Source organism: Pseudopodoces humilis, chromosome 29 (assembly GCF_049639895.1).
Source record: "Pseudopodoces humilis isolate 2021_Gansu_Grassland_sample_001 chromosome 29, ASM4963989v1, whole genome shotgun sequence".
Lineage (NCBI taxonomy): Eukaryota > Metazoa > Chordata > Aves > Passeriformes > Paridae > Pseudopodoces > Pseudopodoces humilis.
In genome coordinates, this window is record NC_142228.1 from 4,722,130 (window position 1) to 4,746,375 (window position 24,246).

Sequence of the window (24,246 nt, forward strand, 5' to 3'; positions counted from 1 at the left end):
AACCAAACACCTTGGGAAGCAGCAGCCCCGCTCCAGCTGCCTCCCCTTGGCAGGGTATCAACAGCTTTGCTCCTGCAGGGGACCTGTGGTGCCCTAAACAAGAGGTTCCTCAGCCAGAGGAGCTGGGCCCTGCAGGGCCGTGGCCCTGGCACAGCTCCCAGCCATGGGAAGCACGAGGAACCTGCACTGCTGGGTGGCTCTGCTCCCAGGAAGTGTTAAAGGCATATCCTGAGCCAAAAAGTGAAGTAGTAATGGCACTTTTGAATGTAACAGGGATCAGGATGACTTCCCAGAAGGAATAAGGTGGGTGGGTTAGGAGAGGTGAGGATGTTCTGCTGCACAAAAAGGGTTGGAGAGAGGGAAGTGTGGAGGAGAGCAGTGGCTGCACCTGTGGGAAGAGTCTGCCATGCCCTGGGAGAAGTGGAGATGCTGGCAGAGGCTCCCCCAACACCACAAAGGTTCTTGCTTTGAGCCCCTGTGCCTTGATAATGCCCCATAACCACCAGATTGTGTGGGATATGAGCCAATATTCCATAAAACTCAACCCTGCTTTTCATGGATACTGGGACAGCTGCGTCTCTGTGCCTCACCCTCCCAAACCAAGCACTGGCAAACCCAAACTTTCTGTGAAGCTGCCAAGCACCTGCCCCCAAAAAACCTCCAGGATCAATACTCCCGATAGCCCCAGCCCTGCTGTGCTGAGAGCTGCAAATCCTCAGCCTTTTGGGATTAGGGAAAACTGGATATTTACAGCCCTGGTGGGAAAAGAGACTGGAAATGGAGATGGGGGGGGCTCAGCTGGAGCAAAGGAGGCTCAGGGGGCCCTTCTGTCTCTCCACAAGTCCCTGCCAGGAGGGGACAGCCGGGGAGGTGGGCTCTGCTCCCAGGGAACAAGGACAGGAGGAGAGGGAATGGCTGTGCTGGGGGAGGTTTAAATTGGGTGTTGGGAAAGTTTCTTCATGGAAAAGTTGGTCAGACTTTGGAACAGGCTGCCCAGGGCAGTGGTGGAGTCCCCATCCCTGCAGGGGTTTTAAAAGCCATGTGGATGTGGAACTTGGGGACAGGGGCCAGTGGTGGCCTTGGCAGTGCTGGGGGAACAGTTGAGCTTGATGATCTCTGAGGGCTTTTCCAACCTGAAGGATTCTCTGACTCCATCTGCTTTAGGGAGAGTTTTGTCCTTGCTGAACGGGGTTATTTAATGGCACAAACTGAGTCACATCGCTGCAAAGTGGAGACTGGCCCCAGTCCAACTTGTGGCCCCAACTGCTGCAAAACAGAGCCCAGAGCAGGTCCCCCATGGGGAGGGAGGGGGTGGATGGACCCCAGAGGTGGGACCTCATCCAAGTGAACAAAATGGGAATTTGGGGCCCCAGGTGTGTCTGGGAGGGGACAGTGCCCAGGCAGGGGCAGAGGTGCTGCCAGTGCTGCTTCTCACGGAGTTACTCTGGATTACACCCACTTCCTGCTCCCCTTGAGCAGCTCTGGATAACAGGGGGCTCAAAAAAGCCAAAAAGCACAGGGCTGTGTCTGGCTTTATCACCCCAAATCCCAGTGGGAAAGCGCTGGTGCAGGGGATCACAGCAATTCCACAGGATTCCAGCTGGGAACGGATCCATCGGGATCATCGGGGGAGCAGCACCCATGATCCAGCAGGACCCACAGTACCCACGGGGGACCTTCCCACCTCTCTGCCAGCTCTGAGGACTCAGAGGAGCTCGTTGCTCTGGGCGATTTCCCTGGAAATCGGGATTTGCCGAGCTGTCGGGACGAGCCCGGGCCGGGGCTGTGCCGGGGGCGCTGTCCCCGCTCTGCCTCCAGCTGCCACCAGCGATCAGCGCCGGGCTCAGGTTTCTGCAGCCCCATGACTCTGCTCATTCCTGACCCGGCGGGAGCAGCCCCGGCTGTGTCCCTGTCCCTGCGGCTGGGCCGGAGCCACCGAGCCGCTCCCCGGCCCATGGAGCGGGGCCGGCAGCGCCGGCAGCCCCGGGGGAGATGCTGGGGCAGGGCAGCGCTGCCTGGCGTTGCACTGGGAGGCTCAAAGTGGGGTGTTGCCCCGGCATGGGAATTCTTTGTGGCTTTTTGGTGTCTTTTGCAGCTCCTGGTCCTTCTCTGAGCCCTTTGGGGCCACCCAGAGAAGATGGGATGGCTCCAAGGAGCAGGAGCAGGGCTAATCCCGTGTCCACATCCCACACACCACAGTAGGGAAGCCACCAGCATCTCTGGTTGCTTCCCGAATTCGGAACCAAAGCCAAGCCCAGGCTCCGCGGGGGCTCAGCCCAGCACCCCCTGTCCCCAGTGGGGCCGGTCCCACCCCGGTGCAGCCGGGACAAGGGGGGGGACACGGCCGGGTGCCCCAGCCCAGGTGGAGGATCCCACCCAGGGACCAGCCCCAGGCCATGGGAACAGGAGCAGCCCCTGCCCCTGCCCTGCCACATCCTGGCACATTTTTAGCAGCTCCTATAAATAACCCAGATCAAACTCTTTGCGCCTCCATAGGTAAAGGCAGCTCAGGCCCAGTGACAGGTGCTGCCCTGGGCACAAATCACCCACGAGTTCCCTCGGGGCTCTGGCCCAGCTCTCCAGGACCTGAGTCCTCCAAGAGTCCCTGATTAGGGAAAATCCCTGCCCCATCATCCTTCCTGCTGGGAAATCAATCACTTAAATATCTCTACAGAGCACTGATTTATTTGCTTCTTAAATGTTGGCCACCCAGCTAAGCTGCATGAGTCCTCTTTGCTGTGACACAGAACTGCAGCTTTGGGACACTGCCCATGGCATGTCCTGGATGAACATCTCAACCCCCAGTTCCTGCATCAGGAATTGCCAGCAGGGAGCTGGGAGCAGCTCCTGGCTGAGGGGTGCCTGGGCTGCACTTGGAGAGAATTCAGTTCCCACTGATATTTTTGCTGCTCTGAGGGCATACAAAGGAATCAGGCACCAAAATAACAGGAGTGGTCTGGGAGCTCCCAGGGATGTGTAAGAGGTTCTGTATAACAGGACAGAAGGTGACAGGTCCTGTCTGAGGTTGCTGGAAAAGTCACCCCATCCAGGCACTTCATTCTGCCCAGAAAATAACCTCCCATGGGCCGAGGAAGAGAGGGGAGGACATTCTTGGCCCTGGGGGACACAGGGGCTTGGGGTGTCCCCCCACCTGTCTGACCCAGGCTCCAGCTTCTCCTTCCCTAAGGGAGGTTTGGGGGATCACCTGCAAACCTGGAGTCTCCTGTCCTCTGGGGGAGCATCTGCAGCCCTGGAGTTGCTCACAGAACCAGCCCAGAGTGAGGCAGTTTCCCCCCACCACACTCAGGGCTGGGTTAGCGGGACAGGCACAACTGGGGGTGTGCCAAGGGTGGATGCTGCTCCCGGGAGATCCCAGCTCTACGGACATCGGGAGCAGCAGTGGGATGAGACCATCCAAACGCAGCTCAAGGAGCAGCCCTGACCTGAACTAAGAGAAGTTCACCTGTAAAGCTGCCCTGCAAGGGCATCCTGAAAAAAACCCCGCAGAGACCAACCGGGACGCGAGTCCAAGAGAGAAAACACCCGGCCCGGCCCCGAGCAGGTGTAAATGAGCTTCACTCAGCAGGAAGAGCAGAGCCAGGCCCGGGGCCCTGGGCAGGGATTAGTGTGGGACAAGGGACTCGTGTGACCAGGGCAGCGAGGGGACAGACGGTGCCAAGCGGGCTCAGGGCTGGCCTCGCTCGGGAGCTGTGTTAGCACCCAGCACTCACAGCCTGTCACAGCCCAGCCCAAAGCAGCCCAGCACAATCCTGCAGCATCCCCTCCGTGCCTCCCACAGCCCCCCGCAGACACCACCTCCACCCCAAGGGCACCCGGGGCTGATGCCCACAGGAGAAGCCCTCCCTCTGCATCCCCACCATGTGGGGCAGGGTGGGGCAGCGGGGCCCAGCTGGTCCCGCACGGTTTGGGGCTGTCACAGCTCAGTTCTGGGAGCTCGGGGATGTCCCCAGCTCTGCATGGACACCATCCCCCTCCCCTGCACATCCCCGCTCCTCCAGAAGCAGCTTTCCCCCAGTCCTGTCCTGGGCTGCCTTCCCAGGGCAGCAGGGAAAGGGAGGATAGGGATTCTGTGGGGTGAGGCCAGAGGAGACCAGGACCCGCTCTGGAGCCAGGCTGGGAGAGCTGGGAATGTTCACCTGGAGAGGAGAAGCTCCAGGGAGAGCTCAGAGCCCCTTGCAGGGCCTAAAGGGGCTCCAGGAGAGCTGGAGAGGGACTGGGGACAAGGGATGGAGGGCCAGGAGCCAGGGAATGGCTCCCAGTGCCAGAGGGCAGGGCTGGATGGGATATTGGGCAGGAATTGTTCCCTGGCAGGGTGGGCAGGCCCTGGCACAGGGTGCCCAGAGCAGCTGGGGCTGCACCTGGATCCCTGGCAGTGCCCAAGGCCAGGCTGGACATTGGGGCTGGAGCAGCCTGGGACAGTGGGAGGTGTCCCTGCCATGGCTGGGGTGGAATTAAATGGTTTTTAAGGTCCCTTCTGACCCAAACCATTCCATGATTCTGAGATTCCTGAGCCATTCCCAACTCTGCTCACCCAACTCTGCTGTGTGTCCATGAAACCCCCTCCCCACCCCTGCATGCATTAAATAGTTTTAAAAAAAAAAACCCAAATTCCATGGATTAGGCTGCCAGGAAAACACAAACTTGTTCCAAACCCAGCTGGCGCACCAGGAACCTGCAGGGTAACAGAAGCTCTGTTGGAAAGTCTGATGGCTCTAGAAAACCTTCCTGGATGCCATGGGCTGAAAAAGTCCTATGGGGTGTTTATTTGTTTAGTTCTGACTGTATTTTCCACAAGTTTTAGGATAAAACTTCGAAATATTGAAAAAATCTGACATGAAATAGATTTTTTATGCACAACTGGCACAGGGGGTGGAGAACTTCAATCCTGCAGGTGGGGGAGATTCACCTCAGGTCCTGCAGATTTCCATGGGGCTGAGCAGGGCATTGGAATTTTCAGGATTATGGTTGTTTCTCTCAGGAACTTGGATAAGCAACCTCAGTTGTGCCAGACAAAATCAACCATTTTATAAACAAATTTACATCCCTTTCAGTGCCACTGAAGAGTTTGAAGCTTCCATCCCTGGATAAATACTGATCCCTTAATTCTACACTGTAACTCCATTCCAAAAACCATCTGATGCAGGAAATCTCCAAAACTTCCCTTTACACACAAATGGCTCTTAGGACACTGCTGTGAGATGCTGGAATTCCACCACCACGGTGGTTCTGGGAGCTCACTGGGTTTTTAGGCTGCTTTAAAGGCAGAGGGTGGGTGATTTGCACAAGAAAACAATACCATTAAGAAAATTAAGTCCCCCCAAGCCTGTTCCCACCCTTTTTTTAAAATAGTGGTGGGCTCAGAAGACTTAGAGAGTGAGGAAAAAAAAATAAATTAATTTTCCAGCATTATCATTTGAATTGCAGAGGGTTTTAAGTGCTCGGCGGGGCTGTGTGGCTCAGACACCTCTGGCACTGGTGGCTCCCGTGAGTGACACGTCCCCAGTGCCGGTTCCTGTCACCACCGTGGCTCTTTACCCTGCTCTGGGTGGGGTTTGTTGCTCTGCCTGCAGCGTGGCCCAAGCCAAGTGTGCCAGCAGGAATGTGGGAGGTTTCCAAGCGCATCCATCACCATGGGCTGCCTGAAATCCACCCCGAACCCAGCCAGGGGTTCAGTCTGCTGAAAGCCCTTGGGAAATGATTCCAGAGCCAGCCCAGCAGTGCTGGATGTCGTTTCCCAGGCAGAGCAGGGACACAGATGCAGTTCCTGCTCCTCAGGTGCCACCGCAGTGCCCCTGCCAAGGCCCTCCTTGGTCACCCAGGGCAGCAGCACAGGGCGCTGGGGTGGCTGCGTGGGCTGGACCTGGGGACTTGGGATAAGGACTGGAGGAACAGGACACAGGAAATGGCTCCCACTGCCAGAGGGCAGGGATGGATGGGACATTGGGAAGGAATTCCTCCCTGGGAGTGTGCTGAGGGGCTGGAATGGATTTCCCAAAGAAATCCAGCCGTGGCTGCACCTGGATCTCTGGAAGTGTTCAAGGCCAGGTTGGATGGGGCTTGGAGCTGCCTGGGATACTGGAAGATATCCCTGCCCATGGAATGAGCTGAGCTTTAAGGCCTTTCCAAGCCAAACCATTCCCTAATTCTGTGATTTTAAGCACACAGAGAATGAATTCCCTGCTATGGGAATGATGCAGCTCCACTGCTTTTTGCCTGTCTCAAACAAAGAGGAGCCCTCCCAACACTGTCCAGCCTTTTCCTGGTGCCAGCCAACACTCTCCAGCCTCCTGCTGCTCTGGGACAAGGACACCCAGCAGCTGTGCCGGCACATTTCTATGGAACAGGATGGATGCACAATTCCACTGGAATTGTGTCCCATTCCAGCAGCACCTTCCACGGGCCCTGCACTGCTTTGGGTGCCCTGCACTGCTTTGGGTGCCCTGCACTGCTTTGGGTGCTCTGCACCTGCCAAAAACGGTGCCACTCCCTTCTCCAGCTCCTTGCAAAGACTCAGCCGAGCCCATCCCGGCACTGCCTTCCTTCGGAGAGCCAAATCCTCCGTGTTGGACCTCCAAGGGCACAGCTCCTCCAGGGACACCAACCCCAAAAATCCAGCCCTGCAGAGGCGCCTCCACTCCTGCGCCAGAATCAAACCCCTGTGGGAATGAATTCCCTACAATTCCCGGATCGCTGCTGCTCTGGAGTTCCGGGGGCTCGGTGCCCTGGGGCTGTACCTGCTGTGCTCGGGGCGGGGTGGCACACACAGCCCGGGAGCTGTGAAATCCTGGGATACTCTCCCCGGCCGCGGATGGAAATAGGAGGTTGCACCATCCTGCAGCCACGCACTGACCCGTTCCTGCCTGGAGCCGGGGATGCAACCCCATCCCCACTCCTGCTGTCCCTGCTGGGGGACGGGGAATCGCTGGAAAGGGGACACCGGGCTGGCCGGCGGTTCGGGGTTATTTTGGGGGGCTTGAACAGCCAGGGAAGGGTTAAAGTGGGGACCCTGCGCTTGCCCACTGCCCACCCTGCACTCGGGTGTCATCCAGAGCTGCGGCTCCTCCCTGCCAGCAGCTCCCGTGTCAGGCTTGGAAAAGATCTGAGCCGTGCTGGGAGGACAGCGAGGGGACAGCGAGGGGACAGCGAGGGACAGCGAGGGGACAGCGAGGGGACAGCGAGGGGACAGCGAGGGGACAGTGAGGGGGAAGGGAGGATGGTGTGGGGCTGGAGTGACCTGCTGCCCCCGGAGTCCCCCAGGCTCGGGGGCACGGGGGGCAGGGATGTCCTCCCTGGGGGATGCCAGGAGTGGCACCAGCTCCCCCAGGGATCCCCAGCACAGCACCAGGGGCAGATTCCAGCCCTGCTGCTCCCCTGGGATTTGCAGTATCTGGAGCTCTGCAACTTCCCAGGGCTGGAGGATGCCCCTTTTCCCATTGCAGCCTCTGGATCCCAATTCCCTGGACACCTGCAAACCAGGACCAGCACGGAGCACCTGGAGCTGTCACAGATGCTGAGCCTCACAGCCCAAGGGACCTCATTCACATCCACCTGGAAATGGAGAATGGGGACCCAAAAGCAAAATGTTTCCAGGGATTTATGAATCCCAGGAGGGAGGCAATGGCACAGGCACAGAGGCTGAGCACCCTCCCTGCTCTCTCCTGAGCTAAACTGGGATCTTTTCCCTCACAACTTCCCAAAGCAACCATCACCTTCTCCCCTTTCTCCCGACACAGAAACCACCTCATTATTCCAACCTGCTGCAAACAGAAAAGGTGCTGGGTGTCTCCTCATGGCTCTGCCGCTCGCTCTCCTACCCCAAATCCAGAAAATTTCCCTGAGTGGGAGCTCCTGAGCTGGAGCTGCCCAAGGGACTCCACAGAGCCCTTTTGCCCAAACTGGACCCTTCTGCATGCATCAGAAAGTAGAAAATGCTATTTGAATATTAGCACAGTGGAGTCAAGGCAGGACTTTGTGCTCGTTAATCAGTTCCTGTAAATATACTTCTCCCCCCTCAAACCATTATAAATCCTGTGTTGCCTCAACCCACCCAGGATTTCCCCAGGATAATGGAACTGACTGGGATGTCCTGCTGTCCTCCCCAGGGCTTTATGGAATTGTTGCCCCTTGCTGGCAGCCACAGTTCCATCCCTCGGCTGCCACGGGCTGGTCCTGACAGCTCCATCAGTGCCCGTGAGGGCAGGGGAGGAAATGCTTGTGCTCCTCCGCAAACTTCCCTCTGCAGCTCCATCCCGGGCATGAGAGATGGGGGAATGGGGGAATGAGGGAATGAGAGATGGGGGAATGGGGGAATGAGGGAATGGGGGAATGGGGGAATGGGGGAATGAGGGAATGGGGGAATGGGGGAATGGGGGAATGAGGGGAATGGGGGAATGGGGAATGGGGGAATGGGGGGAATGGGGGAATGGGGGGGAATGGGGGGAATGGGGGAATGGGGGAATGGGGGGAATGGGGGAATGGGGGAATGGGGGGAATGGGGGAATGGGGGAATGGGGGAATGGGGGGAATGGGGGAATGGGGGGAATGGGGGAATGGGGGAATGGGGGAATGGGGGAATGGGGGAATGGGGGAATGGGGGGAATGGGGGAATGGGGGAATGGGGGAATGGGGGGAATGGGGGGAATGGGGGAATGGGGGAATGGGGGGAATGGGGGGAATGGGGGAATGGGGGAATGGGGGAATGGGGGAATGGGGAATGGGGGAATGGGGGAATGGGGGAATGAGGGGAATGGGGAATGGGGGAATGGGGGGAATGGGGGAATGGGGAATGGGGGAATGGGGAGGGAATGAGGGGAATGAGGGGAATGAGGGGAATGTGGGAATGGGGGAATGGGGGGAATGGGGGAATGGGGGGAATGAGGGGAATGGGGAGAATGGGGGAATGGGGGAATGGGGGAATGGGGGAATGGGGGAATGGGGGGAATGGGGGAATGGGGGAATGGGGGAATGGGGGAATGGGGGGAATGGGGGGAATGGGGGAATGAGGGAATGGGGGAATGAGGGGAATGGGGACTGTATTCCCCTGGATTTACCCCAAAATGAATCTGGGGGTGCACAGCGGGCCCCGCTTGTGCAGTGACTGATGGGAGCTGGCACAGGGGGGATACAGCTCCTGAAACCCCCAAGCTGAACCCCAGCCTGGCACTGCCTGATTCCCATGGGGGATCCAGCCCTGAACCCCACCCTTGGCTCACCCTGGCACCCTTTTGGCTGTGCCCATGAGCCCACAGCCCCGGTGTGGGACAGCCTCCCATTCCCTGCCACCCCATCCCTGCCATTTCTGCACGGCACAGGGGTCCCACCTCCTCCCCTCTGCCCTCGGGGTCCCTCCCTGCTGCCCCACGGGGGACGGGGGCTCTGCAGGGACAGGGCCCTTCCCGAAAGGAGACACTGGGAGCACCCGCAGACCTTTCCTGCAACCTTGGCTTGCCCAGGCCGGGGTTTATATTTAGACCTCCAGGAGGAGAAGCCAGGAGAAAGGAGCCTTGCGACTTGTGAGCCCTGCCTGTGGCTCCTTTACTGCAGTGGGGAGGGTGGCTCAGGAACCCATTGCCCGCCACGTCCCTGAATGTCCCCTCTCATCCTCACACAGCTCTGTGGCCACTGAGGGCCTGTTGGCTGCTGCCACCCTCATCCCCGTGCCCTGCCTGCACCTTTGTGGGGACCTTCTCCCCTGTCCCGGACACTTTTCCATGCAGGGGGCTCCAGCAGGTGCCTCCAGCCCTAAACACCCTCCCAGAGACAACGGAGTCCGTCCTGGTCCCATCCACCTCCAGCGCTCGGACCGCAAACCCCGGGACATTGCCGGCAGAGCTCCAGGCACAGCGACAGCGACAAACCTGGGGACATCCAAAACCCTGCAGCCCCTGCCCGGGGCCCTGGCAGCGGCCCAGGGCTGACCCCAGTACTTACTGTTGGGTGGAGAGTGTGAAATCCCAAGGAGAGACCTTTTAGGGCCAGAATTTCCCTCTCCGACTCCTGGAGGCTTTGGCTCGGCGAGTTGGCAGAGCAGCTGCTGCTGCTGTCAGATGGTCATGAGTGAAACCTGAGGACATGCGGGGTCCTTCAGGTAGCCTGGCTGTGGCATTCGTCCCCCGCCGCGCCAATCACGGCCGGGCCCCATCGCCCCCGGGCCCGGCTCCTGCCCGGGCCCTGCCCCGGCCGCAGGTGCGGAGCTGGCTCGGGGCTGCCTTCGGCACCCGCTGCGGCCCGGGGAGCTGCAGGGGAGCTGGGAGCGACCCTGGCCAGCGCCTCCCCGCCAGTGACAGGGGCTGGAAGGGGCAGCGGGACAACTGCGAGGGCGGGGGAGCTCTCGGTGCCAACGCCGCTGCCCGAGCTGTCCCCGAGCCCGTGGCTCTTTGGGAGCGTCATTCCCATTGTTCGGGGCCCTGGAGCACCCTCGCTCCTCCTCTTGCTGGCACACGAGGGGGGTCTGTCACTTTTTTGTCCCCCCCCGCCCACCCTCTTGCAGCAGAACACGCCAGGAGCATCCCTGGCCCGGTGCCTCACCTGTCCTGCCCGCGGGGCCCCTGAGCCACGGCCGGGCTGACACACAGAGGGGAATTTGCCCTGGGGTTGTCTCCCCTTTTGTGCTTCCTGGCGGGGCCTTTGGCAGCTCCTGCCAAGCCCAGGCACTTTTGGGGTTTGTGGGGTGCTCGGGGTGTAGGAGGAGAGGGTGGAGAGACACCCAGCTTGCAGGGCCAGCCCTTTTGGGGTGCCCGGGGCTGTGCTGGGGGGAGCAGCAGAGGGGCTCATCACCTCCCCAAAACCACTACCTCTGTGAATCATTTCTGCCTTTCCAGTCCCAAAACACCCTGGAGAAACTTCCCGGTGTTGGGGTGGCTTCAGTGGAGCTGCAGTCCCTTCCCTGCCCAGCCCCTCGCCCCTGTCCTCTCCAGCATCCTCCACAATCAACGCATCCATGGCCAGGCCAGCAGTCCTGACACCAGGGAGCTGGGAAGTGAAGTTCCTTGGGCTAATTCTGCTTCAGACTCACGATTCTCCTTTCCTTTGTGAGACTGTGGGAATAAGGCAGAGCAGGAGCCAATTCAGCTCTCCAGAGAAAACTGGTGCAGGATGAGCTCCAGCAGGGGATGCCAAAGGTGTGCTTTGGGAGGCATAACTTGGATCTCTTCAATTAAAAATCGTGGCTCTTCTGGCTGGCTTGGAGCCTCAAGCAGGCTCTGAGGGGATAAAGCCAAGGGAAAGAGCGAGGGAAGAGAGGGAGGGAACCAGAGCAACTCCCAGGGCTGGCACTGGGAGCCCACTGGGAGCTCGGCAGGAGAACAACAGCCACGATCCAGCGGCATGGAGCATTCCCTGAGCATCCTGTGCACTGGGTTTGGCTGGTGAGGACAGCAGGGACAGGGACAGGGACAGGGACAGGGACACCCTCCTGCTGTGGCTGTGGGGACTTTCCACTTGCTCTGTTGGTTACAGCAGGGAATTCAGGGGATGTTTGGTGGCTCCCAGCAGCTGCCCCAAGCCCAGCCTTGTCAGCACAGGAAGATTTTTCAAGCTGCACAGGTCCATTTTTGCTTTTCCCAGACCAAGAGCAGGCCTGGAGTGAGGCTGGAAACCCTGGGATGTGTCTCCTGCCCTGTGGGGTGTGGGGACACCAAGGGTCCCCAGCAGGGCACAGGAGCACATTTCTGTCTGCAACACCAAGTAAATCCCAATGGGAATGGGATCTTGGGGCATCCAGAGGTACTGGCAACACTGATCAGGGTGAGAAAAATGTGTCCTTGGGTTTCCAGGGTGGAATTAGGGCAATGCTTGGTCCAGCCTCTGGGACCCTGGAGTATTTGAGGTGCCCTGGCTTGTGGAGCTGGATCAACCACAGGATCACAAAATCAGGGAATGGTTTGGGTGGGAAAGGACCTTAAACCCACCCAGTGCCACCCCAGCCATGGCAGGGACACCTCCCACTGTCCCAGGCTGCTCCAGCCCCAATGTCCAGCCTGGCCTTGGGCACTGCCAGGGATCCAGGTGCAGCCCCAGCTGCTCTGGGCACCCTGTGCCAGGGCCTGCCCACCCTGCCAGGGAACAATTCCTGTCCAATATCCCATCCAGCCCTGCCCTCTGGCACTGGGAGCCATTCCCTGGCTCCTGGCCCTCCATCCCTTGTCCCCAGTCCCTCTCCAGCTCCCCTGTGCTGCCAGCGCTGTCCCTGCCGTGGGTCCCGGTGTCCCTGGGGCTCTGCCGGTCCCTGCGCAGGGTCCCAGGGTCTGGGCAGAACCGGAGCTGCCCGCACCGGGAAAGGTGACAGCTCCCGATGTGCTGGGACACGGGGCGGGCGAATTCCCCGAGCTGCAGGACCGGGACCATCACGAAGCGGGATGAAGGAGCAGATGGAAGCACAGGGCACCCTCTGCGCCCAGGTGGTTCCGTAGGAGGGGGAATGCAGGCGCGGAGAGCAGCATCGGGCACCGCGCTCCCTGTTCCCGTCCCCATCCCGGATTAACCCGCACCCGGCCGGCGCTGCCGGGCTGTCCCAGCTCTTCCCCCAGAGCAGTGTGGCTCTTACCTCGCTCTCGGGGACTCTCGGAGCCGGGGTCAGTGGCCGCTGTCCCCCCGGGGTGTCCCCGCTGTGTCCGCGGGTGGCTCCAGCGCTGCCACCCGAGCAGCTGTGGAGGGGCCGCAGTGCCACCCTCCGGCCCCAGGCAAAACACCCCTGTCCCCTGTCCCCTGTCCCCTGTCCCCTGTCCCCTGTCCCCTGTCCCCACACACCGCTCCGGCCCTGCGGGGACACACAGCACCCCGGGGACAGGCGGCTGAGGAGGATTCCAGGCTGTGGCACTCCGGCCATGCTGGGAAAGGGGAAACCTGACCCTGCTCTGCCTGGGCTCAGCCTCCCTGAGCACAGGATAAACCATCAGTGATGCTTTAGGTTGGAAAAAATCTCCAAGTGTATGAGGATTTTTGGAAGAAACTCCTCCCTGGCAGGGTGGGCAGGCCCTGGCACAGGGTGCCCAGAGCAGCTGGGGCTGCCCCTGGATCCCTGGCAGTGCCCAAAGCCAGGCTGGACATTGGGGCTGGAGCAACCTGGGACAGTGGGAAGTGTCTCTGCCATGAGCTTTAAATCTCTTTCAACCCTTTAAGATCCCTTTCCATGATTTTTTGCAGCTGCAGGACATGGTCCGTGCTGGGAACCTTTGGAAAACCTTTCCTGCAGGCTAAGGGAGATTCCCAGTCCCCTCCTGGATCCACACTGGGCTCCTGTCCTGCAGGGTGTTCAATGTCCCATGCGGTTCCTGTCCCATGGGGTTCAAAGCCCAGCAATCCCAGAGGGTTATTTGGGGTCATTTATCACCCTAAAAATCCGTTCACAGCTGGAAATCAGTGAAAATCCAGAGTCTTTCAATGTTTTATGGAAACAGATGTTCCCACTGAGCATCCCCAGTCCTGGCTCAATCCGCTGCTGCCTCATCCCTGCTCCCATCCTCACTAATGATGGAGAGGTATTCTATTCACCTCTGGTCCCTTCCTGGCTGCAGACGTGGGTTTATTTACCATCTCCTGAGCTCCTCTGGAGGGTTCCTGGTGCTTCAGGATGTGCTGGCTCTAGAGGGTTTTTTAATGGGACATCTCCCATCTCACCTTAAATCAGCCCTGGCGTTCTGTTTCCCTCTCAGTGCCCTCCCAGACAGGATCTCTGGAGATCTTGCAGCCTGGACAGGGGCCAGCAAGTGGGGTTTATTTAGGGAAGGACATGTGGCACCACGGAGAAATGACAACCCAGGCAGAGTGAGAAGCGAGGCCGGGATCGGGTGGCTCCGGTCTTGGGAGCATGGGAGAGGCCAGGAAGTTTGGCAAGAGGGCATCCGGGGCCTCTCGCTCCTGGAGGCACCAGTGGCCAGGGCAGCAGCTCAGAATGGGAGGATGAAGGATGGTCATGGTGAGAGGACAGGGCCAGGCTGTGGGCTGGTGGGGGCAGCTGTGACCCAGAGGGGACAGGGCACCCCAGGACCTCTGGGACAGCTCGTGGTGCCCCCACCTTGAGCTCTTCCTTGTTTTCCTCCTCCATCTCCCCTCTGTGAGCTTCGCTGGGCAGGGGAAAAGCAGAGATTGCCTGGGAGATACTTCCAGGTATTCCACCATGGGCAGGATTTTCATCCTGCAGCACCCCCAGTCCCAAATTCTCTGGGTTTGTGGAGCAAAACAACCCTCTGAAAAGCGAGGCTGGACTTGAGAATGGATTTTATTGGCAAAACCTTTCTTATTTCTGGAAGATGAACCCAGGGAAGTTCCTCAGTGCAAAGGACTGGAAGAGCTCTCCTGGCAAGGGAACATCTCCAGTTCAATCAACTGACATGGGAGAAAGGGAAGCATTTTGGGAATTGAGGAACTGGGTCCTGAGGCTGTTGGGGGTCTCTTGTAGAGCTGTGGGGATTTTCCTCTCTCTGTATCCTTCCCCTATCCCCAGGGTGGCTCCTGGCTGTGTTCCCCAGAAGGGAAATTTTGTGAAGCAAGGAAGGGGGAAAATATCCATCAGTGAATCCCTTCAGTATCGGGGCCGCTCGTTTTCCTCCCAGTGCAAACAATAACCACCAGCTGTCCTTTGGCAAAGGAATTTTGTGTTTCCTTCCCAGTTTCAGGCAGAAAAGTGGAGAACTTCCCTTCCCTTTGCCTGAAACTCTGCCCCAAAGCAGTGAGAGCTCCAAGGGGTGAGGTGCCACCACAGGTGCAAGATCCACCAGCACTGAGCAGGCAGAGCCTCTCCCATGGTTGTTCCCACCACCCTCTGAGGGTGTTAGACCCAGAACCTCCAAAATCAGGGGGGTTGGGTCTTTCTGGAACCACAGCCATGGAGCTGCTCCTCCAGCAGCTCTTCCCTGGAGCGCTGGCCTGGTCACGCTGTGAAGTCCTGGGTGGCCAGGTTGAAGACGTTGCTCTCCATGGACCTTTGCCACTTGCCCCAGTTCCTCCTGATCTCAGCCTGGACCTGCAGCAACACCACGGTGCTGGCACCCAGGGACACCAGGCAGCACCCAGGGGAGGATTGGGGGGGCAGGGTTTGCGGGGACTGTCCTTGTGCCCACGTGTGGCTTTTGGGCACCCTTGGGGTGTCCCTGTGCCCGCTGTGGTGCCCGGGGTTGGGCTGGGGACACACTCACCTCCCCGTTGAGGAAACAGTAGAGCAGAGCCACCAGGAAGCCCTGCGGAGGACAGGGAGAGCAATTTTCACCCCAAGGAAGGGGCTGGACCGCTCTGTGCTCATCTCCTCCCTCCTTTACCTCCTCCCATACCTCTGTCCCCCTACAGAGCAGAAGATACCAGTGCCAGGTTCTCCAGACCCAGACTGTCCCTTGTGCCCTGCCCCAGGGGGATGGGGGCACCCTCTCCTAAAAGAGGCCAAAGTCCCACATCCCAGGGGCTCCTGGTGGGGTTTGGGGTGGGACCATGGGGACTTCCCCTGCCCTTCTCACCTGGTAGGAGCCTAGCACCAGCTCGAAGTAGAGCCGGGCATCCACACCCACGTGCTCGGGGAAGAGCGCGAACACCACGTAGTGCACCCCAAAGAGGGGGATGAGGAGCAGCGTGGACTTGGTCAACCTCCTGTGGAGAGTGAGAGGGGTCTGGGTGCTCCTGCAGCCCCGTGAGACCTCCCCAGAATCTTGGTCTTAACCCCAAGTAGGTTCTCTGTGAAAGGCAGGTCTTGGAGGCTCCAAGATTGTCCTCTGTGCTCCTCCAAGGAGGGTCCCTCTGCCCTGGGACCCCAGACCCCATGGGCACAGCCCTGTCCCCTTACATGTACTGCTGCTTGTGGGTTCTGCTGAGGTCTGGGCACCGGATCTTCTGTGCCAACATCCTGGTGACGTTGAGGAAGATGAGGAAGTTCACCTATCCCGGGAAGCCACATCTCAGGCTCTGCACAACCCCTGGCCGGGTCCCCTGGCCCCGTGGGACCCCTGGCTCTGGGGTGGGGCTCTCAGGGAGCACACTCACAAATATGGCCAGGAGGATGGGAGCCTTGATCACCCACCAGTACGGGCTGGAGTAGTCATCCCAGCACCTATGGGACAGGAGAGCTGGCTCTGGCACCCACTGGGACCCGTGTGTCCCCCTGACCCCTTTGCACCCCTCTTGCCATGAGACCCACCAGAAAACAGAAATAACATTTAAATAAAGTGCTGGCTCAGTCCTCCCCTCCTGAGCATCCCATGCCAAAGGTTCATTTCCCAGGACTTGGACTGGGACACGTGGCTGAGGTGGCCTGGAGAAGGCCAAGGGGCAGCTGCTCTTACCCATGGTTGTCGTACTGGAGCCTGGTGAACACCCACACCCCAACTGTGACCACGGGGACACCTGCAAGGACAGGACACAGGCAGGGATGGTCCCTCCAGTGCTCTGGGAAGTCTCTGTGCCACCCCTCTGTCCCTTGTCCCCAGAAACATGTGGCTAGCTCAGTTCTGGAAGTGGCAGGAAAGTGACAACCTTCCCACCTTCTCCAGGAGGAAATGGTGCCCAGTGATGGTTCTGTGTCTGTGCCACCTCCTGGCCACCCTCCCAGCCCTGAGCTCCTGCATCACACCCAGGCTGGGATGGGTGTTCCCAGCCCCACGTGGGTGTGGGAAGAAGGGAGAACCTGTCCTGGATCAGGCCAGGCTTCCCCAGCAGCTCTGGGCTCTAGGAGAAGCAGGTGGGTGCCCATCAAGGCCAGGCAGGAGATGTTGGGGTGGGACATGCTGGGAGCAGCCCTGGGGACCTCTGGCCAGGTGAGTCTCAGATCAGGCCATTCCCAGGTTGGTTCCTGCCCGTGGATGTCCAGGGTGTCTGGGGTGTCCCCAGGCTCACCCCAGCCGATGAGGATGTAGCCCCAGGTGTAGCTCCTGTCGCAGGTGAAGGTGAGCAGCAGCAGCGTCTGCAGGTACAGCCCCTCCACCAGCAGCCAGTAGAAGTTGGCCAGCACTGAGTACTGGAAGAAGGCGATCACTGCTTTGCAGGTCACCTGCCAGGGGAGGAGGGGGACAGCTCAGGGTGCACCACAGCCTGTCCTGGGGACACGGGATTGTCACCCCCTGTGTCCCCCCTCCTGGGGACACCTGTGATGACCTTTCAGTGATGACCTTTCAGTGCAGCCCCAGGGACTCTGCCCCTGTCCCTCAAGTCACCTGCACCAGGTTCTGCTCTGCCTGTGCCTCACGGGCAGGTGACCACGGGCGGCTTTTGTAGGACCTTAAAAAGCCCTGTGGTTGTATCTGTGGTGCTCTTGGTGTTGTATCTTCACTCAGGAGTTCCTGCTTTTATTGGAAACCTCAAATTTGAGCAGATCCTGGTGCTGCTGGGGCCGTGCTGAGCTTTAGCCCAACTGGGGACACCACTGGGGACACCACTGGGGACACTCAGCCTGAGGCCAGTGGCAGCTTTGAGGACAGAACTTGTTCCCTGCACAGAGGAAGATGCAGAAATGATGAACCTCCCCAAGGCCACCTATGACAGAATTTCCTCCATCTCACAGCCTCTCTCTCTCTCTCTCTCTCTCTCTCTCTCTCTTTGCAGTGCTAAATCCAGCCTGGGCCCCACCAACCCCTTCCCAATGAGCCCTCGTTGCTCTCCCTGCCCCATTCCCAGGCTGTGATTTGGGATTTACCGTGGACATTGTGCAGTGGTCGATGGACTCGTCCGAGAAGAGGACGCTGTCCTTGATGAACACAGCGGTGCCCCGCAGGATGAAGGAGGTGAAGAAGTGGATGTGGATGGAATTCCTGGTGCAGTGCAGCTTCCTGCAGGAGGGAGAGATCTGCTGGGCCCCAACAGGGGCAGAGAAGGTGCCTGGTGTCCCCTTCCCAGGCTGGAGCCCAGCCCAGGGATCACTGCCGGTGATGGTCACAAAGCCCTGGAGAAGCTTTCCTGCTCTAAAATCAGGAAGGGCAGGGTTGTGCTGTGTTTGAGGCTGCTCAGGGACAAGGGAACATCCCAGAAACCTCTGGAGAGCCCAGATCTGCAGCACAGGGAGATCTGCAAAACCAGAACGTGAGAGGGCCACCAGGGAAGGACAACGCTGCCATTCCTCTCCTGGCTTCCCAGTTTTCCTGTTGGCAGGGATGGGTCCTGGCTTTTCCAGGAGGGGACAGGCCGAGGACAGCTATCCCTGCTGGGATTTATCCTGTGTCCCTGCAGCCCGTGGGGCTGGAGCAGCTCCCAGCCCTACCTGAAGCAGGAGAAGATGCCGATGGCCAGGAGCAGCGCTGCCAGCGACGTGGAGTAGCCGCAGGTGTAGAGCACCTTCATGGTGACAAAATGGCCTCTCTGGAAGGGACAGCAGCACAGTGAGGGGACATGGACTGGGAAGTGCTGGTGTGGGACAAGCAGGGACAGCTCCCCCCTCAAGGACGGGAGAACATCTCCATAGTTCCTTGCCCAGTGAGGGGAAGGGGGCCATGGGGACAGGTCCCCACAGCCCCAGGGGTCCCACGTGCCTTGGTCTCGGTGTCATTGGTGCTGTTGAGGGGCTCCAGCTGGCAGGTGCTGTGGTAGGGGGGGCTGGGGGGGCTCCAGCCCCACTTGGTGCAGTTCCTCTGGATCCACCCTGCAGGGCAAGGAAGGACCTCAGGGGAGCCATGAGTGTCACCTTTGATGGCACCCCCAAAATGCCCAGCCTGGAACAGATGGGGACAGCAGTGTGGTGCCGAGTGGGGCAAGAGTGGCCTGGCTGTCCCATCTCTCCTGGATCCCACTGCTCCTCTTGGATCCCATCACTGCTCCTTCCCTCCCAGACACCATCACTCCCTCCCAGATCCCATTGCTACCCCATCCCTTCTGGATCCCATCACTCCCTCTGGCCCCGTGCCTAGAGCTGCCAGGAAAACTTTGGGCTGGGTGTGAAAACAAGCTCAGATCCCTCCAGTGGATGGGAATTGGGAATTAAGGCAATAAAAGTGCTCCTTTCTCCTGTAAGGGCTCCATCAAGCCTCTCCTGAGCTGTTCCTGCCCCAAAGCAAACATTTCCCAGCATTTTCCAAATTACTCCTGTCTGAGGAAGTGCTTGGAGACTGCAGAAGTGCTGGAATGCTCTGGGTGGGAGCTCTCCTTCCCAGCCCTCCAAGAGGGATGGAGACATCTCGGGAGGGCTGGGATGGTGTGTGGGGAAGGACTGCACCGGGGACTGTCCCGGTGTCACCAGGATGGAGGATGAGGTCCCCAGGTGCTCCGCCCACAGAGGATGAAAGGATTTGGGTCCTGCTGTGGCAGCTCCCTGAATCTCTGCTTTTCCTGCCCCCTGCTTGGAATGCGATTTACACCAAGGACATTTGTTTTGGAGAGGCAGGAGCTGCGGGGTCACAGGGAAGGGCTGGGGTGGCACAGGGGTCCCTGGCAGGGTGGGTCCCTCGGGGTGAGCGATCCCCACTGGATTCAGACCTTCGGACTTCTTGAAGACGTTCAGGATGTCGGGACAGGCGACAGCTCGGGACTGGCCGAGGGGCAGGGCGGGCCAGCAGCTCACCCCGTCCCACTCCGTCAGGCAGCCTGGGGAGGGAGAGAGGGGACCGCGGTGACACCAGGAGGGGACGTGCGGGTGACACCGCAGCCCCGCCGCTGTCCCCCGATCCAGGGCCGGGCCCCGCAGGAACCGGGAGCATCCCGGCTGTGCTCCTGGGAACATCCTCTCCCAGCGCTGGCACCTGGGAACTCCCGGGGCTGCATCAGACCCTGCCTGTGGGGTGGGCAGGGATTTGCCCCGGCTCCTAAAATAACGCAGATTTATGCTGGATTGTTGCACCTGGAGGCTCAGCTCGGGATGTACCCCAAGGACAGGGGGAAGTCAGGCAAAGCTTGCTGCGAGTGATCGCCTTAAACAACTTTCCCTATCCAGCACTCAGTTCCCGTTTAAATCGCTCTCCAATTTCCTTGGGAATGAGCACGGCCAGGCAGACTCGGGACCTGGAGGAACTCGTGATGGGATGGGACAAGGACATCCCGTTCCAGGCCAGCTCCTGTCCCAGCACAGCTCCATCATTAACCTTGCAGATCCACATTGTTCACCTGGAGCCACATCCATTGCCAGCCAGGGAATGTGGAATTGGACAAGTCTGATGAGTTTCCTCGGATTTCAGCCTGGGGGTGTCAGTACAGGCACGGAAGGATTTGCATCTACAGTGCCAAAGTGAGGCTTGGTTTTTGCTTGGGGAATCAGGGAAGTGAGCATAGAATTGGGATCAGTCACTTCATTTCTTGGGGTCGTGGAAGCAGGGAATCCTGGAATGGTTTAGGTGGGAAGGCCCTTAAATCCCACCCATTCCCACCCCAGCCATGGCAGGGACACCTCCCACTGTCCCAGGCTGCTCCAGCCCCAATGTCCAGCCTGGCCTTGGGCACTGCCAGGGATCCAGGGGCAGCCCCAGCTGCTCTGGGCACCCTGTGCCAGGGCCTGCCCACCCTGCCAGGGAACAATTCCTGCCCAATATCCCATCCAGCCCTGCCCTCTGGCACTGGGAGCCATTCCCTGGCTCCTGGCCCTCCATCCCTTGTCCCCAGTCCCTCTCCAGCTCTCCTGGAGCCCCTTTAGGCCCTGCAAGGGGCTCTGAGCTCTCCCTGGAGCTTCTCCTCTCCAGGTGAACATTCCCAGCTCTCCCAGCCTGGCTCCAAAGGAGCCTTTGGAGCATCTCCAGGACCTCCACTGGAATTTGTAGCCCCCATAGTCCAGAGGATGCCACAGAAATGGTGCGAGGAATGGAAGATCTCTGCCATGAGGAAAGTCTGGGAGAGCTGGGAGTGTTCACCTGGAAAGGAGAAGGATCCAGGGAGATTTTGGAGCCACTTCCAGAGCCTAAAGGGGCTCCAGGAGAGCTGGAGAGGGGCTGGGGACAAGGGATGGAAGGCCAGGAGCCAGGGAATGTCTCCCAGTGCCAGAGGGCAGGGCTGGATGGGATTTTGGGCAGGAATTGTTCCCAGAGCCCTCCCACTCTGTCCATGGGATCTGAGCCTGTCCTCGCTCACAGCTCCCACGCTGGCACAAGCAGAGGAAGGGGTGAATGAAGCTCAGGTGGACTGGGGGCAGCAGCAACCTTGGGATTAAACCCAGGTTTTCATTATGCATTCCTGCTTCTCAGATATTTCCCTGCAGTGAGATTCCTTCCCCTTGGCTGGCAAAATTCAGGTTGCAAAATGGGCTTTTTCCAATCTAATTGGCTTTTCCCCCCTAAGCTGAAGAATAAATGACATCTCTGTTGAGTTACTTAAGCAATTATGCGTCTTCATATGCATTTATTGCTTAATTTTTCCAATGCTATGAGATTAAAGCCCTGGAATGACGCATTCCTTATTCTCCTGGTGACAATTTTTGCCTGGGATTGGGCTATTCCACTTTGGATGGAAACTGAGATGCAATTTTAAAAAGGATGTCCAAAAGCAGCACTTGAAAATTGTTTTTTTCAGCAAGTTAATTTGTTTAAAATCCCAGATATGGGAAAATTGAGTTGCTCAAAAAAAGTTTGGCTGTAAAATTTGCTGAATGAGGAAGGGGAGCAGATGTGAGATGGTGACACCACAGAGTGACCCCGGTGCTGGTGGCCACAGCCCTGGCATTAGTGCAGGGGGATCAAGGGGGCTCTGCCAGGGACATGGGCAGATCCAACACTGCCATATTCTGTGAAGCCATCCCTGGAGGGGTGAGAAGGCTCTGGGGAAACCTCAGAGCCCCTTGCAGGGCCTAAAGGGGCTCCAGGAGAGCTGGAGAGGGACTGGGGACAAGGGATGGAGGGCCAGGAGCCAGGGAATGGCTCCCAGTGCCAGAGGGCAGGGCTGGATGGGATATTGGGCAGGAATTGTTCCCTGGCAGGGTGGGCAGGCCCTGGCACAGGGTGCCCAGAGCAGCTGGGGCTGCCCCTGGATCCCTGGCAGTGCCCAAGGCCAGGCTGGACATTGGGGCTGGAGCAGCCTGGGACAGTGGGAGCTGTCCCTGCCATGGCTGGGGTGGGAATGGGTGGGTTTAAGGTCCCTCCCAGTCCCAGCCATTCCCTGATTCTCTAAATCCACCAGGTCTGAGTTCCTGCTGTTGTGTCCCTCAATCCCCTCTATCCCATTCCAACTGCATTTTTGGGGCTCTGCAGGGATTCTCCTTGTCCTTTGCCTTGGTGCTGCTCTCCATTTCCCTGGAAATCCCCTCGTTTCCACATCCATGGGCACTCTGCAATCCCCTACCATGGGTCACCCTCCAAGGACCCCTCAGGAATTCCTGCCCTGGTCCCAAGGGAGCTGATCCCAGGCTCACCCTCACCTTCCTGCCCAGGGAGAGCTGGGGTTTGGCTCTCGCTCCAGATCCTCTCCAGACATTCCGCTTCTTGCTTCTGGAAGTGGAGGACGACGGAGCAGTCGGGATGAGTCCCTCGCACCTTGGGAGAAGGGGAAAGGGCAGGCAGGAGAATCATGGAACTGTGGAATCGGGTTCATGGAATTGTGGAAATGGAATAATGGAGTTGGCTTGGAAGGACCACAAAGCCCATCCCGTTCCCCCTGCCAGGGGCACGGACACCTCCCACATTCCCAGCTCTGGGCTTTGCCTGCAGAGGTGTTGGAACACCAGGGAGAATGTCCAGATCCCAAAAATGTGAGAGACGTGGTGGCTCAGTGTGCAGGGATTGGATTGTCTGGGAATCCCTGCTTTGGGATTTGCCTCCTTGGCTCCTCGCTGGAGAACTGGGAGACTGAGGCTGAACTGAGAGCAGGCCAGGAACTTTGTCTGTCCATTCCCATGCACCCCTGTCTGTTCCCAAGTGTCTGTGCCCATTTCCATGTATCCATGTTCATTCCCACACATCTCTGCCCGTTCCCAAGCATCCCTGCAGGATCTGGGTTCAGGGCTGTCTGGGACAGGGATCTGGGGCCAAGAGCTGGGCTTGGATTGCTGATTGTTTTAGGTGAGGGGCCAGAGGTGTCTGTGGAGAAACAGAGGGATGAGGATGGATGCATGAACTTCCCAACAGAGGGAAGTGTGGATGTTGGAGCATCCCTTGGCTGAGCCCTGCCCTGCCCTGCCCTGCCCTGGCCAGGCAGCCACTCCTCAGGGTCCCTTCACCTCCCCCAGGAAATTTTGTTTCCTTTTCCTGCTGAACACAAGATTTCAAGGGGATTTCCAGCCTGGAAAAGGCATTTTGGGGATGGCTCTGGGCACAGCACTGAGAAAGCCCAGGAATTCTCCATCCTACCAGTGATGGATGGGGCAGAGGGGCTTCTCTCACCCCTGTTTAGCTGCAGACCTGCTGGGTTTGATTTGTTATTTATGGCAGCAGGGCCAGGATGATGCAGCAGGAACAGGAAATGTGCAGAGCTCCCTGCAGGGCAGGGAATTCCTGCTGTGCCTCAGTTTCCCCCCTGGAAGGGGCCTGACGCCATAAGACTCTAACACCCTCCAAGCCTCCAGTGCTCCCACAGCCCAGATTCCCTTTCCCCTTCCCCTTTCCCCTTCCCCTTTTTCCCCAGAGCAGCCTGACCAGTTCAGGGGTGTTTCATTCACTCTGGCAGGGACCCCATGTCCCCCCATTCCCGCAGGGATTTGGTGCCAACCATTGCCATGTCCTGGGGTGGGGATCACTCACGCTTGTCCTTGTCCCCTGCACCCTGCAGCCATCCCAGCCCTTGTGCCTGTGGATGCTCCCCAGGGAGTTCAGGGCTCCTCCAAGGAGTGTGGGACACTGGGTGATGTGGGATGGAGGATCCATTCCCAAGGGATCACCTCTGGGACCTGAATCCGTGGGACCTCTGTCCTGGGAGGCCCCAGCACCACCCTTGTCACCACATTGTCCCCAGGAGCTGTGGGGAAAGTCCCCAAGGGGGACCCGCAGGGATGGGATGGGATGGGATGGGATGGGATGGGATGGGATGGGATGGGATGGGATGGGATGGGATGGGATGGGATGGGATGGGATGGGATGGGATCCATGGGATGGGATGGGATGGGGTGGGATGGGATGGGATGGGATGGGATGGGATGGGATGGGATGGGATGGGATGGGATGGGATGGGATGGGATGGGCAGCCCCCACCCTTCACTCCCGGGCCCCAGGGTGGCTGGCATGGGGGGACCGCCAGTGCCCCCCACCCTGTCCCCGTGTTGTCCCCAGGGCCACTCACCTGAAGCGTGGGGAGGAGCAGCAGGAGCAGCAGCGAGCGGGGCCGGGGCGGCTGCCAGGGCCCCCCGATGGCTGCACCCAGTGGGGTCCCGGTTCTGCCCCCGAGGGGTTGGGGGCAGCCCAGCTCCTCCTTCAT

General features: G+C 59.1%; 2 protein-coding genes across 2 annotated transcripts in view; both read right to left on the minus strand.

Annotated features, from left to right (window-relative positions):
• The window catches only part of SCN4A (sodium voltage-gated channel alpha subunit 4), a 43,660-nt gene extending 33,613 nt beyond the window's left edge, over positions 1–10,047 (minus strand). Inside the window, exon 1 of the mRNA XM_088068101.1 lies at positions 9,952–10,047. The gene's annotated coding sequence lies outside the window, so the exon portion shown is untranslated. The remainder of the gene's footprint in view (positions 1–9,951) is intronic.
• Positions 10,048–14,890: 4,843 nt separating this feature from the next.
• LOC102101369 (vasoactive intestinal polypeptide receptor 1-like) lies at positions 14,891–24,246 on the minus strand. Its single transcript, XM_005532549.2, has 13 exons — positions 24,112–24,246; positions 22,259–22,373; positions 19,402–19,509; positions 18,462–18,571; positions 18,194–18,291; positions 17,633–17,765; positions 16,837–16,990; positions 16,287–16,347; positions 15,988–16,054; positions 15,791–15,882; positions 15,468–15,597; positions 15,156–15,197; positions 14,891–14,983 (listed from the first exon to the last, which is right to left on the minus strand). Exons 1-13 carry the CDS (start codon positions 24,244–24,246, stop codon positions 14,891–14,893), a joined length of 1,338 nt encoding a protein of 445 aa, XP_005532606.2.